The sequence below is a fragment of the Nanorana parkeri genome, unplaced genomic scaffold, assembly GCF_000935625.1.
Source record: "Nanorana parkeri isolate BGI_ZX_2015 unplaced genomic scaffold, ASM93562v1 scaffold1561, whole genome shotgun sequence".
NCBI classification, from domain to species: domain Eukaryota; kingdom Metazoa; phylum Chordata; class Amphibia; order Anura; family Dicroglossidae; genus Nanorana; species Nanorana parkeri.
Genome location: NW_017307829.1, coordinates 347012 through 364105, shown reverse-complemented (window position 1 = coordinate 364105; position 17094 = coordinate 347012). Strand labels below are relative to the sequence as shown.

Below are 17094 nucleotides of genomic sequence, written 5' to 3'. Positions count from 1 at the left end.
GGTTTGGGGGAGGGCGAGTGGAAATTTTGAGGGCTGCTATGGACATACTACTATCTAGCTCCATTTGTAATGTTTTCATTGGGTGCCATCTACTGACTTGGTCTGTCCCTGTTTTGGTCAAATCCATTGAGGGACCCATGACATATTTGTTGCAATTTAGAGTTTCCCCATTTGGTTAACTTACCTGCAGAAAATGGTATAAAAGCTTCATTATTAACAAGGTTTCCTTCTGAGTCCAGAAAATGTTGAGGGTAAAACTCTTCTGCTTTCTTAAAATGCTTTTTGTCTCGTAAGACAGAATAGAGTAATGGGATCACTTGAGTTCCCTGCAAAGAATAGATGAGAGAAACATTTGGTTGAATCACAAGTTGTTATTAGCTAATGGATGTATTTAATATGCACTGTGTTCAAGACTAAACATTAAGCACTGAAATGCATTCAGAAAGCATGGGCTACCTGCTCCTACTTCAGTCTTTCAGGTCCATACATTGCTTTAGTAGCCCAGATCCCCTTTCAGTTTGTAGGTAATCTGATGATCACCTACAGAACTATTTCTTCCCACCATTTTGTAATCCCAGACACACCCATCCCAGGCTTTTAACTGTCTCTTATTTATTATAGAATCAATACTAAGCCATTACTGAGAGCCATGTACACCAACAGTAAAACTCAAATCTGCCTTGGAAGTTTCAGTCCAAGGTTGTTCAAGTAAGACCCCAGCAGATGCCCTCCTGAAGATTTTATTCTGAACACAGACGTTATAGAAATCAGAGACATCTTTTTTGAGTGTGGACCACCAGTAATTGCAAACAATAAGTGCTAAAGTCTTGTGCAATCTCTTGTGCTAGCCAACTTAAAGGAGTGACCCTACTGTGGGACCTACTGTTGACCTTTGTGTATATACTGTAGGTTTTCATGTCTGGAATCTGGTTAAGGTAGACTAGTGCTAAAGGCAGAATCCAGGATGGATCAATTACTGTATATGGTTTGGTTCAGGCTCTAGGGCCTCCTCCTAGAAGGACCAGGACAGAGCATTGGCGTTGGTATTTGTGGGGGAAGACAAAGTGAAATCAAACCTGGAAAAAAACAGAGCTTGGTGAGTCTGATGGGGATTGAGCCTCTGCACACTCTGAAGATATTAAAGATTCCTATGATCCCATGTTACAGTACTTCTAAGTACATCCAGGGACATGGCCCATCCTGTCTGTAGCATGTCAAATGCGCTGGATTATTGACCTTTTGGCTATGGCAGGTTGCGTGTATAAGTAAGTGTTAGCATGCATATGTTGGAGCATGTGCGTTAGAGTTCATTGCACTAACATGCATCCCTGGGCTTGCACACAATCCAAACAGGGTATTTAACCCCCTTCCTTTATGGTGGTGGACATTGTGACTCCTTGCCAGCTACCCTGTTCAAGAGATTGGTGAGTTATGTCTAACTCATTTATGACCCACATTTCCTTACTCTGCCTGTATAGCCTGCCCCTGTTGTCAACCTCGCATGTTCCTGTTATCCATGCCTGCCTCAAACTCTGCCTGGACACTGCCTCAATGCCTGGACTCAACCTTAGCCTGCACCTCCGCCAGCTATTGAGTCATTATTTGTATCCAATTGTAACCATTCTGTTCTCTTGGCTGTGTGATTCTCAGGGCTGCAACCTTGTCACATATTGCAGCAAATTGACCCAGAGGCCACTAGGATCACCCTTCCATCACTGGGAGGCTCTGGTGAATACCATGGTTAAACTTTGACACCATGCCTCAGAAAATAATGCATCACCTGCTTTTTGTTGAAGAATCTAGAGGAGCAGGGTTTCATTGCAATGGAGCACTCAAACTCCAACAGACGTGGCATCCACAACCAGAAAAAATGAGGCAAACCAAAGAATGGGGCAGATACAAAGGCCTGCACTGCTTTCGGGGGCCAAATTCTGTAACTGTTTCTCTTCTTGGTTAGGTTGGAGATGGGAGCTATTACAGTGGAGTAATCCTTAATACATTTGTCATAATAATTAGCAAAGTCTAGCAATCTAGTTTAAAATTTCAGACACTGTTTGGATCTGTGCCTAGAAACTTGGCTCATCCGTTTTCTCGGTCAATCCACTCGTCTATTGTTTAAGTTTTGCCTAAGGCCTCGCAAACTCTAGAGCCGCCACTAGCCAGAGGCACAGCAGGGATTGTATGTTTCTTTACAAGAAATGAATGGCTGCACCAGAGTTTAAGAAAGCTCCAGTCCATAAACTGTTCTCTAGGTGCAGGAGTCTGTTTAATGTACAGGACAGGTGTCCCTCTTTTGCACAATATAAGCAATGATTACTGCCATGACATGGAGCTCCCTCTTTGGGAGAGATCTGTGAACAGTCAACCTGAAGACTAAGTGGGTTTCTCACTAAAGGGTGAAGAGTTTGTAGAAGGCAGGAGAAGTGAACAATCTAGGACAAAATAGCTGATTTGGAAACATTCTCCCATTCAGCTCACTTTCCAGTTCAGCTATGTTGTCCTAGATTGTTCACTTCTCCTGCCTTCTCCAAACTCTTCACCCTTTTGTGAGTAACCCACTTAGTGCTGCAACAAAACATATTTTTCAGTAAAAAGGAGGAAGGTTAAAACCACTGTCAGGTTATTATCACCATCTCTCCCTGCCTGCCCTGTTGCCTGACACCGCTTTCATTATTTCTCCAGCTTAACAAGGACTGGAATTGAGGTGAAATCTCCCAAAAGGTGTCACACGGAGCAACACAAATTCGATAGACATGTTTTATCTTCCAAAATCTATATATTAGCCAACAAACCTAACAACACACTGCACATTTTCTGATTATAGAATTTAAGTCTGGATCACTTTAATGCAGGATATGCCCTTGTTTCTTTTTTTACCTCCTTATGAGTAACAATTGACTTCTGGAGTTGGTCAAAAGTTGGTAACTATTGTCTTTTATATTTCGTATTGCTTACTTTGGGTATGAAGAATTCTTTGAAAGTCACATCTTGAGTAGTGGCATGTGGAACGTTTGTTGGCACGATATTGGCAAACCTTTGGATTTCATGGATAACGGCATCAGTATATGGCATGTCTTTTCTGTGTATAAAGCGAGGCTCTCCGGAACCGATCACCTTTTCAATTTCTTTCTGAACCTTTTCTGGTATGGAAAGAAAGACATATTGGCTTACTTAGGGGGATTATTTTTTCCTTTAGATATATCCAGTCATTACATTCCTGTAGTTAAAAGATAACAAAGCCATTTCAACCCACATTCCGGTAACTACCGTGAATGGATTCCCTTGTCTCCTATGGTTAATTTTAATTGCAACCTGGCAATATAAAAATATGGAAGCGGTCCCTCCTGACTTGGAAAGTGTTAGCTCTTGAGCTGTCGCTATTAGCAATAACGTTCCCTATTCATGATCAGGTGGCAGGTCTCATGGACACATTACCTTTAACCCAGTCACATGCTCTAAGCATTTATTACTGGGAAGAGGAAACAACATACAAAAGGAACCACTTACTTTGTATTTCTGGGTATTTCATCATCAGTAGGAGGCCCCATCGGAGTGTAGTGGAGGTTGTCTCCATTCCAGCAGCAAACAAGTCTGTCACCAGAACTGTTAGACTTGTATCATTGAAATATGACTCTGGATTTTGCTTCTCCTAAAATTCATACAATTTAAAGTATTATAAGCTTTAGCTCTTACATGCAGGGCTAAATTTCAGGCACAAGGGCCCTTGGGGGGCACCTTGTTAGTCAGGAACTGAAATATATAGTTACATAGTATTTGAGGTTGAATAAAGACACAAATCCATCAAGTTCAACCTATTGCTGTGTATGTATGTGTGTATGTATGTTTAGTTATTTGCATGGATGAGCAGATGTTTTGTTTGATTTATCCTATGCACTTTGTTCTGCCTCTGGCATTAAGAAATGATAGGCGTACCTACCTGCCATATCAAAATCGAACACAAGATGGTTCTAAAGAGAAAACCTCTCTAATTACAGCAGCTTAGACTGCTTTTTCTTTAATTAACTCCCAACATCTTCTCTGTCCAAAGAGAAGGAAACAAGAGATGTTTGGGAGTTCAGCCTCCACTTTAGGACTGAGGAGAAAAGAATCCACTGCCATCTGCAACACATGTCTGGAGGAAAGAGCCCAAATCTCTTTTAGGAGGCATCGCTGATATGGATGGACTTGTTTTTCTCAATATTTGTGAGCTGACACTATATTTACATGTTTACTCTGTAGCGCTCATCACCTTTTGTGATGTGACTACTATGCATTTAGTGATAGCCAGGGCTGTAGACAGCCTGGCTGGATTTATAGTGGCGATTATATGGTTAATCCCAGGTGTCTACCCTTGCCTTTACTCCCTGGGCGGAGTGAGACTCTGTCATATTGTGGGACAGCCAATGGTGGACACTGTAATATGTGTACAGTACAGCAGCTAATCACTGGGCTTCTGACAGTCAGTGGTGCCTGCTGGGATAGTGTACATATATGGGTGGGAGCTGCCATTTGCTCTCTCTCTCGCCTGGACCAGCCATGGATTAGGGCTAGGTCCTGTTCAGCCTGCCCCCCAGGCTAGGCCGAGGCCTGGGGTTGGGCATAGGCTGAAGTAAGGGAAGAGGTTTCCCTGAGGCCTCCAACATGGAGGAGGCCGGATAGATGGAAAGAGGAAAAGAACCAGGACCAGTGCAGGCTCTTGAAGTGCCCTGGATCTATGTGGACTTCAGAGCAGGGTCGGTGTTTCTTTCCTGGATTGTGGATCTGCATTGCTACTCTTACAAGGTCCGGTGAGTCTGGAGCTGCTGATGGTTACCCCTAGACACCTAGAACCCTTATACCCTCTCTCCCCAAGAAGATGTTCAATAAAATGTTCAACTAGCATCATACTACTGAAGCGGACATCAATTTATGGGCACTTGAAGTGGGCAGTTAGTGCTAATGGGCGCAGCTGGAAATCAACCCCTAGATTGACTAGATGTGGACCGGGCAAACAGCGGCTCCTTGCGGGGAGTTATCGCTACAACTCTACCCTGTTTCCCCGAAAATAAGACCTACATAGTATTTGAGGTTGAATAAAGACACAGGTCCATCAAGTTCAACCTATTGCTGTGTATGTATGTGTGTATGTATGTTTAGTTATTTGCATGGATGAGCAGATGTTTTGTTTGATTTATCCTATGCACTTTGTTCTGCCTCTGGCATTAAGAAATGATAGGCGTACCTACCTGCCATATCAAAATCGAACACAAGATGGTTCTAAAGAGAAAACCTCTCTAATTACAGCAGCTTAGACTGCTTTTTCTTTAATTAACTCCCAACATCTTCTCTGTCCAAAGAGAAGGAAACAAGAGATGTTTGGGAGTTCAGCCTCCACTTTAGGACTGAGGAGAAAAGAATCCACTGCCATCTGCAACACATGTCTGGAGGAAAGAGCCCAAATCTCTTTTTGGAGGCATCGCTGATATGGATGGGCGCAGCTGGAAATCAACCCCTAGATTGACTAGATGTGGACCGGGCAAACAGCGGCTCCTTGCGGGGAGTTATCGCTACAACTCTACCCTGTTTCCCCGAAAATAAGACCTACAACGAAAATAAGACCTAGTACTATTTTTGGGAAAATAAAGACCTAGCTGTGACCATTCCCAGGGCCGGTGGTGGCAGGCAGAAGGAGCAACTTGAAGAGCCACGAGAGAGGAAGGAGAGAATCAGCAGTGCCAAAAAGCCAGCGTTAGAGGAAGTTATATATAAGACAGTGTCTTATTTTCGGGGAAACACGGTATTGATTGTATTTTTCCGGTTCTTTTCTCACCAGTTTCACCCCACCCTGTTTTGTTAATAAAGCTTCAATTCACTCAGTCTGGCTTACTGCAGAATAGGAGGGTTTAGCCGCATGTTGAGCTATACACAGGCCACAGGGCAACGTATAACTGGGACAGAACAGACTTACTGTACAGTCTTCCTACATTGAACTGTGTTGCTTTGCTGAGTAAAAGTGAAGAATTTGCAATCCTGACTGGACTGTCCCTGCCTCATGCATGGCTTACCACTGCCAGCTAAGTCTGTCCCCTTTACAACTTTAATGGAAATGAACATGTAGAAGCAAGAAGGTTCTGCAAACAAATGACAAATACCTCCTTTTGTTTGACAAGGAAGACATCAATGAAATTCCTCTGATCATTGACATCCAGCTGATTCCTCTGATTGGTGAAGGTTTCTCTGATAAAGGCATGCATTTCCTCCATGTTTGGAATCATTTCTCTGTGACTCCCAGGCAGCCATCGAACCACAGATGGAAAAGCATTGTACAACTAAAAGAAGAATACAATTAATTTCCTGATAATGATAAGGATCCATATGCTGTGGACAGAATTCATCAAATTAAAGATATATGAAGGATATGTACTTTTATAATGGCAGCAGTGTAAGTACCTACATTTTAGCTGGAATCAGCATCTTGTAGTCCGAGTCCAACAATACTGGACTGGAGAGGAAGAAGCAGTAAAAAGAGACAGTCATATCATGTGCTGACAAGATATATGCTGATGCTTGATGCTGGTCATCAGACTGAGGACATCTAGCAGTAGAAAAGAAGTAGCGCCGTGGAAATCTCTGGATTCAAGCTGAATATTGCAGCAGAAGCTGGTTAGGCAATTTACCTTTTGTCAAGCTATTCATTATTATCTTTTTAGCTTTGAAAAAAAATCAATGGAAAGGTAAGGGGCAATGGGGAGAGCAGAAAGTAGTGCCAGCTTCTCAGTGGTATGAACATTGTGAGCAGGACAGCTTTTATGACCATATTAATTGTTCCAACTGAATGTCATTGTGCAGAGGTTCTATACACATCAGAATATCGATTGGTCATCTAGCCGGATCATGCTAAACAGCCATGCTTCTTTTGTTCTGTATGTTGGGTATTACTCTCAGTATCTGTTCTTATTCAGTGTGTATGGGTGCTGTACAGCAGCACTTCCCTTGTTCTGGTCAAGAAATGGCCCACCTCCTCTCACCTCCTCATTGGCCAGTGGGGTTACTTTTGGCAACCAAAATGAAGGCAGAGGGGGGTAGTAACCTAGAAAGCTATGTTATCATTATACAAGATTTATATAGCGCCAACAGTTTTACAATATAAGGCCCCGTTCCCACTGCGCGATATGCAAATCGCGTGTTTGTCGCGCGATTTGCATATTGCGTGACATCGTGAGATTTGCCGTGCGATATCGCATTCAAGCTTGCATTGAGCAAGCTTGAATCGCGGCTAAATCCACTCCAAAAAGGGTCCTGCTGTAGCGACACACGACCCGCGACAGCAGGACCCTTTGCCCCATTGAAATGCATTGGAGCGCGATATCGCGCGGTAATTTGCCGATAAATCGCTCAATGTGAACGGGGCTTTAGGCTTTACAATATTTTACAATATAAGGAAGGCATTATAATCACAATATAATTCAAGACAAGATGGTAAGGAGGGGCCTGCCCATGAGGGCTTGCAATCTAGGAGGGAGGGACCAGTGATACATAATTGACTAATATCTTGAGCTAATGTTGGAAATCTCCTGGTGTTTTGAAGAGAAATTGGGGCTAGAGAGAAAACACTTAAAGCTCCTGCTTTATGGATCTTGGGTTACATTACAAGGTGAGGTGAACCAACATTATCATGGTAAAACATTGCAGTAAAAGTAACCTTACCAAAGCCATTGGGGAACCAGCAATTCTGGTATTATCATTGATTATTGTCAAAAGCCTCCGAAGTTTTAGATCGTCATAGTCAAATCGATGACCAAGCAATATGGACACAATGATATTGGCCACAGCAGCATTCATGATCATGGTATTTTCAAATGGTTTTCCTGGTATACAAGCAAACATATTATAAGAATGCATAGTGCTACACTACACGTACAGGATACCAATTGCTTACTTCATGAAGGGATAGAGCAGGTTATGGCAGAAAATTCTCCCAATGACATATTTAGTTAATTCTCAAGTCTCCTTCATCCCCAAGTGTTCCTTGCCATCTCTCAGAACTTTTTAGCTTTGCATGCGGGGAATAGAGGGAGGGGTCATGTGAGGGTCAAAGATGTGATGCTTCATTAGCTGGTGCACAGACTCCATGCATCAGCCAATAAGTGAGGCAATCAGCACTGCAGCTGCCCTCAACTTCTCCCCTCCTGGGAACCACCCAATATATAGCGGCACTGCGTGCGTGTCCACTGGTCGCCTCTATGGTAAACTGAAGCAATCAGCACAACAGCCGTTCTCAACTCCCCCCACACCTGGGAACCAGACAATAAGCGGCAGAACTGCACGTGAATGAGATGGTAATGTAGGGCGATCAGCACTGCATCCAAATCCCAAAGCACCCCCCCCCTACCTATTCCCCCTGCTGGGCACCAGGTCTACCAGGTATGGCCCTAGCTCGCCTCACCATTCCAGTGAGAGGCCTGAAGAACCTGAGGAGAAATAGGTGTGAAAATCTACAGAAATAATGAGGACAGTTGATGTGAAGTATATGGACTTGGGTAGACGGGTGTTTTATTGCCAAATATTGGCTTTTATATTCAAAAGCAATGCTGCTCAAAAACATCTGCAACTCAGAAGAAACGCAATAAAAATCTAAACAGGCCAAATGCAGCCTCGGACCAGTCACCCGCACTACACTACTACTCACCTTTGAAAGATTTGAAAATGTTTATCAAACTTTGGCACTCTTCAGTGATCTTATCTTCTATTGTTCTCTTCCCCATTCCGAAATCTCGCAGTGTGGAAAGAGTGAATCGTCTCATGGCTTTCCAGTGATTACCATTAGAAAATATAAGACCTAAAGAGAAAATAAAATAACACGTACATTATATCAGTCAAAAGGGCATTTCCAAAGTTACAAGTCGTCTGCTTATAGCCCAGCTGAAGCAGTTGCCTCAGGTGGCATCTTATTGAGTCATGTGAGGGGGGGGGGCAGCAAATGTGCCTCCCGTCCTCTTTCCGGCATGAGTGTCCGAGGTTTGCTCATAGCAACTTTTGAGACTCTGGCTGGTACCCACCTAGATTACTGGTGTCACTGGTTGCCAGGAACTGGCAGGATGCAAGCCAGAGCCAGAGGCACTATGTGCTACTAGCACCCCCCAACTCCAACTTCCACCTTTGGCAACATGCACCAGTACTCCCCTTTCTTTACCACCTCCCTCCCCCTCCTCACCGGTGATGTGCACCACCAGCACTTTCCCCTGTCTCAGGAGGCAAAAAGTGTAGGGACACCCCTGGTTGTACCCAGGGCTGGATTAACTCTCTCTGCTGCCCACGGTCAGGTTCATCAATGCGCACCCCTACCAGCCAACCCCCTCAAAAACAACTACCCCCATGTCCTGTGCATCAGGAGATAGCAAATCCACACCCATGCTGCCCCTCTACTCCCTGCTGCCCCAAGGCCAGCCCTGGTTGGACCACTGAAAATCAAACCGCTGCTCAACACAAAGCTTCAATCAGCGCAGAGTTTATGTTCCCTGAGCAGTGCAGTTGACCTCCAGAATGCTGCCAGCAGAGGATATTTTAGCCCGTGCTACAGTGCAATTGATTACCCACATTTATTACTGTTTATGCAGCCTGTCAGCATTACAGTAATAAAAAAAATGAAGCATCAGTTGGCTTTTAAACTGTCCATCAAAACTGCTCAATTTCCCTAATCTGTGTCCTCCTAGGATGTCTTATCACTGCACCAGAACTGCACTTTGAAAATTGAGGGTCTTTTTGATCTGCAACCTTGTCAACTCCTAAAGTGTGTTCATATGACCAATGCATATGTTCTATAGGCTTCTATATACCATGTTGCATGTTCATGTCAATAAAAACCGGCACATGTGGTCTTCCAGAAAACTCCTCGGCATGGTTGACCAGCGCATCTTTCACCGTCTCATAGCCGCACAGCACAACCATCTTCTGAGATCCTATCTGGAGGCTGTACACTGAGCCGTATTTCTCTGCAAGCTGAAAAAAAAACAGTGATTGTAAATCTTAAAAGTCAGACCTACATAGTGTATATTGGCACAAAGGGCTCGTTCACTAAAAAGTAAAATTTTTATAGCCTAACAGCCATTCTTCTCTGTATCATTGGTGAGCACTTGGGTGACAAGCAACTGTACTGCGTTAATGTTGTTGCAGCCAGCCACAGAGCAAGTTCAGATCAGAAGCACCTGTGCCAAGGACATAACTGCATATTATGGGTCCACATAGCAAAATTACGACATCTCCCTTCCAGTGAACCCTGACTCACTTGACATTTTGACAACCCTTTTAACAGGCCCCTTTACTGCTGGTGGTCTGCGGCCTATATTGACACCTGTTTTTATCTCCAATTTACTGGTGTTTTATGATGGTCTCTGAACACCTTTTATTTTCATCGCTTTTAAACTGATGGTCAGGGGACAGCCCCCTACTTGTGTACACTGGGGGACAGGGCAAGAGTCCCTGATAACACCCTTCTCATAATGGTGTCAATATAGATGGCTGTGCGGGGTTTCACGGGAGGGTGTGGGTGTCAGGGTTCCCCAGGAAGGACAAGGAGGAGGTGTGCGGCCGGCACTGTAACAGGCACTCTGAAGTCCCCATAAGCCTGCTGCAAAATCCCCAGCAAGTGCTGGACCTTATGGCAGCCAAATCAATTTGAAAATGTAAAGGACCAGTACTGGCTTTTGGTTTTGGGGCATTTTCTTCTGTACTTGTGAACATACCCAGTATTGGCACAGATGCCAATACTGGTATCTGCATCGGGGCACCCCTACATTGTAGGTACCTTATTTTGACTTTTTATTAGCCTTTTGCATTCCCTGAACAGAGGAGCTCAGAGTGGAAGTAAGAGGAGCAGCACAATGAGCCAATCCGGTTTTCTATAGTGCAAGGAGCATGTTAATTAGAAGAAAGAGCAGAGAGATGAGCTCATCAGTCTGCTGTCTATCCTTTCACTGTCTAGTCACTGGGTGATGGTGTGGAGGAGACCTGTATTAAACTGCTTGAACAGTGCGTGCTGTGTTGTAGGGCAGCATTATGTAAATCTGTGGACTGGAGAAGCCAGTCCAGGAAAAGTCTAGACTTCATATCGGTATGACCAGGTTTAGGAGGAGGATGTTAAAGATAATTTAGGACAAACAGACGTGTCTACTGATATCCCATCACCCCAGAAAGGTATACTTACTGAGCCATGATCTCACATCACCTCCCCACACTGCTTGAGCTCTCCCTACCCTAACAGAGTGAGGTGACCAGGTATAAGGGTGCTCCCCATGTGGCAGTACATGGGCCTAAAAGGCCATACAAGTCCTATCAGGCCCATGCAGTGCTATATGGGTATATTGTGTTTGTTTTGTTTACAAAATCAGCTTTTTAAAGCCATTTGTTTTGGGGGGCAGGGGCGGACCTTCCATTTGCTGTGCAATGTTCAGTTTAATCACACATCCTGAAAGTTCAAGATCTTACCTCGTGAAAAGTTATGTAGGGTTTATTCGCATTGATAATGTGCATATTTCCAATGATAGGCAAACGTGGTGGTCCAGGAGGGTAATTTGGATGAACTTTTTTCTTCCGACCGAATACAAAAATTGCCAAAAATACAAAGGTGACAACGGAGAGGACAACGGTAAGTTGATCGTTAAAATACATGTCTGTGGCAAAATCTGGGGACAGAAATAGAAATACAAATCAGAAACTGAACTAAACAAAAATAAAGCCAAGTAAGGAACTCAGAGAGACTCAGGAAATGAGCTACAATAGTGGACACAGTGGCGTCACAAGGGGGGTGCAGGGGGTGCGGCCCGCACCCGGGTGACACCATTGGAGGGGTGACACCAAAATGACTCACAGTCATTTTTGTGTCACCCGCCCTCTGAAAAGTCGGGTGCTCGGTCATGGACCGAACGCCCGACAGTATCAGGAGAGAGGAGGGGACCCGGCGGCATACCTTATCTCGCCGGGTGACTGTCCCCTCCTCTTTCTGCCGGCATCCATCACCAAGATGGCCGCCGGCAGGTATCAGAACACTGCAGCGCGTGAGCGATGACGTCATCGCGCACGCGCGTGGTGACGTCTCGGCGGGGTGACACTCGGTTACCGCGCCGGGTGTCACCCAGCCTCGGGACAACCCTGAGTGGACATGTTCCTTGGCTCACTTGCTAGACCAATCACTAGTGATATGATGGGGTAAAGTTCAAGGATGACATATGCATTGCACTTCCTTTCCACCCCGTTTCTCTGTAATTTTGAGGGAATGGCCTCTTTTTTATTATTAAGTTTTTACAATGTACAAATTTAACCAATATACACATATATGGGAATGTCCTCTTCGGTAACTTTTTTGGAGTGGATGTGTTAAATAGTGCTAGACCTTGTAGTAAAGGGTCCTCTATGGCTACCCTAGTTGTGTAGGAACTCTAGAGTTTTTGGTCCGTTAAAGGCAGAGGTGGGGAGCCTCCGGCCCTCCATCTATGGTGAAACTACCAATCCCATGAGGCATTACAAGATTCTCACAGCCATAGGCATGGGTTTTGTAGTTTCACCACAGCTGGAGGGCCTGAGGTTCCCCTCCCCTGTTTTAAGGTATGGTGTGGATGTGTACGAGTAGTGGTAGACCTTGTAGGAAAGGGTCCTCTATGGATGCCCTACTTGTGGAGAACTCTATTTTTGTTGACCCCTTAAAGGCAGAGGTTGGGAACCTCCGGCCCTCCAGCTGTGGTGAAACTACCAATCCCATGAGGCATTGCAAGATTCTCATAGCCCATGAGGCATGGAAGAAACCCTCCTTTCTTCCATAAGACAAACTGGGATCAGCGTTTATCAGTATACAGTAGAGACTGCAATCTTCACATAATGTCTAACTATATATAAAACAATTACAAAAAACAGGACATTAAAACCTGAGAACTGAAACTCCAGTGAATGCTCTGCAAGTGTAAGTATTTCACAATCACAGCATTTTACACCTGACATATCTATGTTACCATTAATCATCATACATAGAGGGATGCATTCGTAGAATTTGGTTTTTGAGTGTAAAGGACTGCTTTTGTAAAGTGTCACTTTAACTTTAACTTTTCATTAATGGCAGTTTTAAGACTGCAGAATGCATATTCTACATGTGGTGAGACAAGGCTCTCCCCTGACATGGATAATTGTTTTCCATGTCTGGGGCATGAATAATCAGAGCCAAAGAATTTGGAAGTGTAGTTGTCACAAAGGATTTGGTAGGTCACAGATAGTTCAGTTTGCTTAGATCTTTAACGATAGAGCAGATTTAAAGGAGAACTATGAGGGGGGTGCTTTTCACTCATCCTCATAGTTCTAGCCGACCTGTGACAATGAGACTGTCACAGGTCGGCTCAGTAGATCGGGAGGTGAGCGAACACATAACGGCGTTCGCTCACCTCTCGATCCAGTCACGGCTCTCTGCCGTGACAGGGGAGGGGCTGGATTCCCCCCTACCCCGACGGGGGAGGGGGCGGGTACAGCTGGCTCTGCCTCTAGATAGGCGGATCCCGGCATAATTGTCGGGATCCGCTTCAGCTGCGGCATCTCAGTATACCGCGAGCAGCAGCTCACGGTATACTGCGGCGTCTCAGTATACCGCGAGCTACAGCTCGCGGTATACTGAGCCTAGGGTGACGGGAGGACGCTAGTTTGTGTCCTCCCGTCACCCTAAGGAGAACTATGGGGAAAAGCCTTAACCCCATAGTTCTCCTTTAACTAGACAAGATTTGTTTTTTTAAATCCTGCAAGAGGTCTGAACTTCTAGACAACACCCTTTAATAATGTTCCCTTTATAGGGACCTTGCTATGTGCAGTAAGTGTTTTTCATATTTTTGCATTCTGCAGGGAACAGTTATGCTGCAGCCATCTGAAAGCATATAAAAGCCCCAAGATATACTGTATTGCAGGTTACCAGTCCTTAGATGTGGTGGCTGAATTTGTTTTCTTTTTTCAGGCTTTTTTCCCTTTATTTTCACCTGGTGGTCCTGTGATTACCATATTTTATTGTCAATTCCACGAAAAAACATAGACCAGCGCCAAATAGAAACCTCTTCCAGTTCAGAAATGTTTCTTACAATCCAGGCAGGCTGCCCCGTAACAGACAAGGGATGTCACTGCATAAAACATAAAAAACCAAAACATCGGGCGCCTTGGGCTCCTGGGGCAAATAATCCTTTTTTATTTTGCAAAAAGAAATGTGTAAATGATTATACTCAAAAGGGAGGCAGGTTAAAAACATATTGGACATAAATTCCTAGAAGACTTTCCAAGTGGGGAAATCCAAGAAGCAGTCAGAAAGGCAATCCAAATGCTCTGCTTGAACCAGCAGGAACAAGCTGACACAGCTGAACGTGTTTTCGGGGACACACCCCCTTCTTCAGAGCCGGACTGCTCAACTATCTCAGTACAAATTTATACTGAGTGTTCATTCATAGACCTCAATAGTACCAGAAGCACACCTATCACAGGATAGCATTCCGTTGCTAAGATAACCCCCCACCTGGCGAACTCTACCGAATCAGAGCTGCCAAAGCCTCTACATAATCTTCATTGCTAAAATACGCCGGCTGACACCATCAATATGTTGCTAAACATAGGTACACTCAGAATAAATAAAGCACTGATGAAAGTGAACAAATTGAGAAATACATATGAAAAAAATAAATATATATATAAAATGTATATAAATCAATAAATTAACAGAAACAAAAATCGAGTATACGAAAGCACCAACACGTCGCTGAGAAGCTGAATACACTGGCATGTCGGCTGGCCATCACAGCGGATCTAAAAAATGCCGACATCAAGCCAGGAAACAACAACAGCGGGGTGAGCAATCGCAACCTGATAAAGAATGGTCACCTAAAATTAAAATAAAATGAAATTCAAGAATGGTGTCTGCAACAGCAACACTAAAAAAAACTACAAATTATATAAGAGAACTGTATCAATAAAAAGTTGCAAAATGTTCACTTAAGACAATATCACTAGACATACACCCGAAATAACTGTTATAATATGATAGACATCAATCAATAAAAATCTGCACACACTTCGGGTGCTGATCCAAACATGATTAATTAAACATCAAAAAAGTAAATGAATTATGAACACTGGTAACCGTGATAGATGGCACGCCTTGAAAGTAACTGATTTGGGACATTCCATTGGTGGGTCTAGTTCCTGTTTAGAGAAAACTTATAGTGAAAAAATATAGAGGCTGCAGTTGCTGAAAATGCTAGTTGTGTGGTTCTCATATTGATCCAATGGCTTCAAAACATCCAAAACCTTCAGGGGTTCTCACTTCACTTTGACATTTTATCCAACATCATCAGAGACTCAAATTATTGAAGCCAAAGAAACAAAAAACATTTTTTGGAAGGTGGTCAGCACATTGCAGCCCCCTTATACCTATTGCCCCTCTTTTCAATAACGGCATTTGCTTCTTTCTTGTTTTTAGCAGTGGCAGCCCCCTTATACTGACATTCCTGTGTCATGGGAACTTATGATACATTCACCAAGTATTAACTGTATTCATTCAAAAGCTCTTCCTAAAATTTGTGCTCCTCAGATAAAGCCGTGTCCATATACCTGGCACATGTCTTTTGCCTGAGGAAGGGGATCCTGTGTGACCCCGAAACGTTCGTTGTATCTTGTGTAATATGCTGTACCACGTCATTAAATAGACGTCCTTTTGCATCATTATTGGAGTGCCGGTGTCCCTGTTTTTCTACATATACATGGCTGCACTCCTTAACGGGTATCCCAAAAGTAACGGGTGCTCATAATGACTTCAGATGCCACCGCTCACAGTGAAACTTAAATACAGATGTCACCAGAACACCAGCACGAAGATCCCATATAAGTGCAAATCCATTTTATTGATAGATGTTATTCAAACCACTAATATATCATTTTATTGATGAACCAGTCGTTTGAATAAAATGGATTTGCACTGATATGGAATCTTTGTGCTAGTGTGCTTCATCTTTATTTAGGTTCCTCAGATAAAGCCCTCACAAGGATTTAACTTAATACTATTTAAATGGCATAATTCTGGTCTACGTCTTACCTTTTACATTAGGGTTGTAATGCAGTCCTTGTTCTCAGTCAGTCTTCAGCTAAAGTAATAGAGGGTGCCCTTTGGAGCACATTTAAATAACTGTCGGTGGAGCTAAAGTACTTAATCCAGGGAAGCCTTGCCAACATGTATTGATAATAGTCCAAAGCATTATGCAATGGTTTGCAAACACTACTATCACGTGAGAGCTGAATAAGCATACTTTATCCCACACACCTTTCACATAAATTCACAGCAAGGTATACTGTAACATAATATTTTAAATTCTGCATGACTGCTATGGGGAGTGTAGACAACGATGTAACTGTACCCACAGCTTGCCAGGAGTTTGTATGGTGACTCAAATGTACAAGAGTTTGAACACAGAAATACAATACCTCTCTAAAACTACAAGACATCCAAGATGCAATCAGGATACAAATTATGTCTTTATGTGAATGATCGGAATCTTCTAATAACTTATATTATTATAGTGTTTTCTAAGCTGAAGACCCAACATGAGTGAAGATATGCAATACCTTCCATTTTTCTGAAGACCCAACATGAGAGAAGATGGGACATACCTTCCTAGTTTCTGAAGACCCAACATGAGAGAAGATGGGACATACCTTCCTAGTTTCTGAAGACCCTACATGAGAGAAGATGGGACATACCTTCCTAGTTTCTGAAGACCCAACATCAGAGAAGATGAGCATACCTTTCTAGTTTCTGAAGACCCAACATGAGAGAAGATGGGACATGATAAAGGCAGTTTTGTTCAAACCAAGAGAGGTTTTTTGAACAGGATGCAGCTAAAGAATGGGGTCGGAGAGTGGAGTTATAATATAAAAAGGTTATATTTATTGGATTTACGAGATAAAACAATTTTTCACATGAACCGACTGCACATTTCAAAACCACTATCCCCACACCCTTAAAAAGAAAATGATCATTGCAATAATCCTTTCGTACAAATCAACACTCACACACAAACGGAGCTAGCTGATCAATATTCTCTAGATCTTCAG

The 17094-nt window shown here is 43.4% G+C and overlaps 1 protein-coding gene across 1 annotated transcript in view; it reads right to left on the bottom strand.

Moving 5' to 3' along the window:
• The window catches only part of LOC108798794 (cytochrome P450 2C15-like), a 14162-nt gene extending 2516 nt beyond the window's left edge, over positions 1–11646 (bottom strand). Inside the window, exons 1-8 of the mRNA XM_018570580.1 lie at positions 11464–11646; positions 9816–9978; positions 8669–8818; positions 7687–7847; positions 6132–6308; positions 3508–3649; positions 2956–3140; positions 185–326 (exon numbers count right to left, since the gene is read on the bottom strand). Of these exons, the coding sequence (XP_018426082.1) occupies positions 185–326; positions 2956–3140; positions 3508–3649; positions 6132–6308; positions 7687–7847; positions 8669–8818; positions 9816–9978; positions 11464–11646 (1303 nt within the window). The remainder of the gene's footprint in view (positions 1–184; positions 327–2955; positions 3141–3507; positions 3650–6131; positions 6309–7686; positions 7848–8668; positions 8819–9815; positions 9979–11463) is intronic.
• Positions 11647–17094: the final 5448 nt, after the last annotated feature.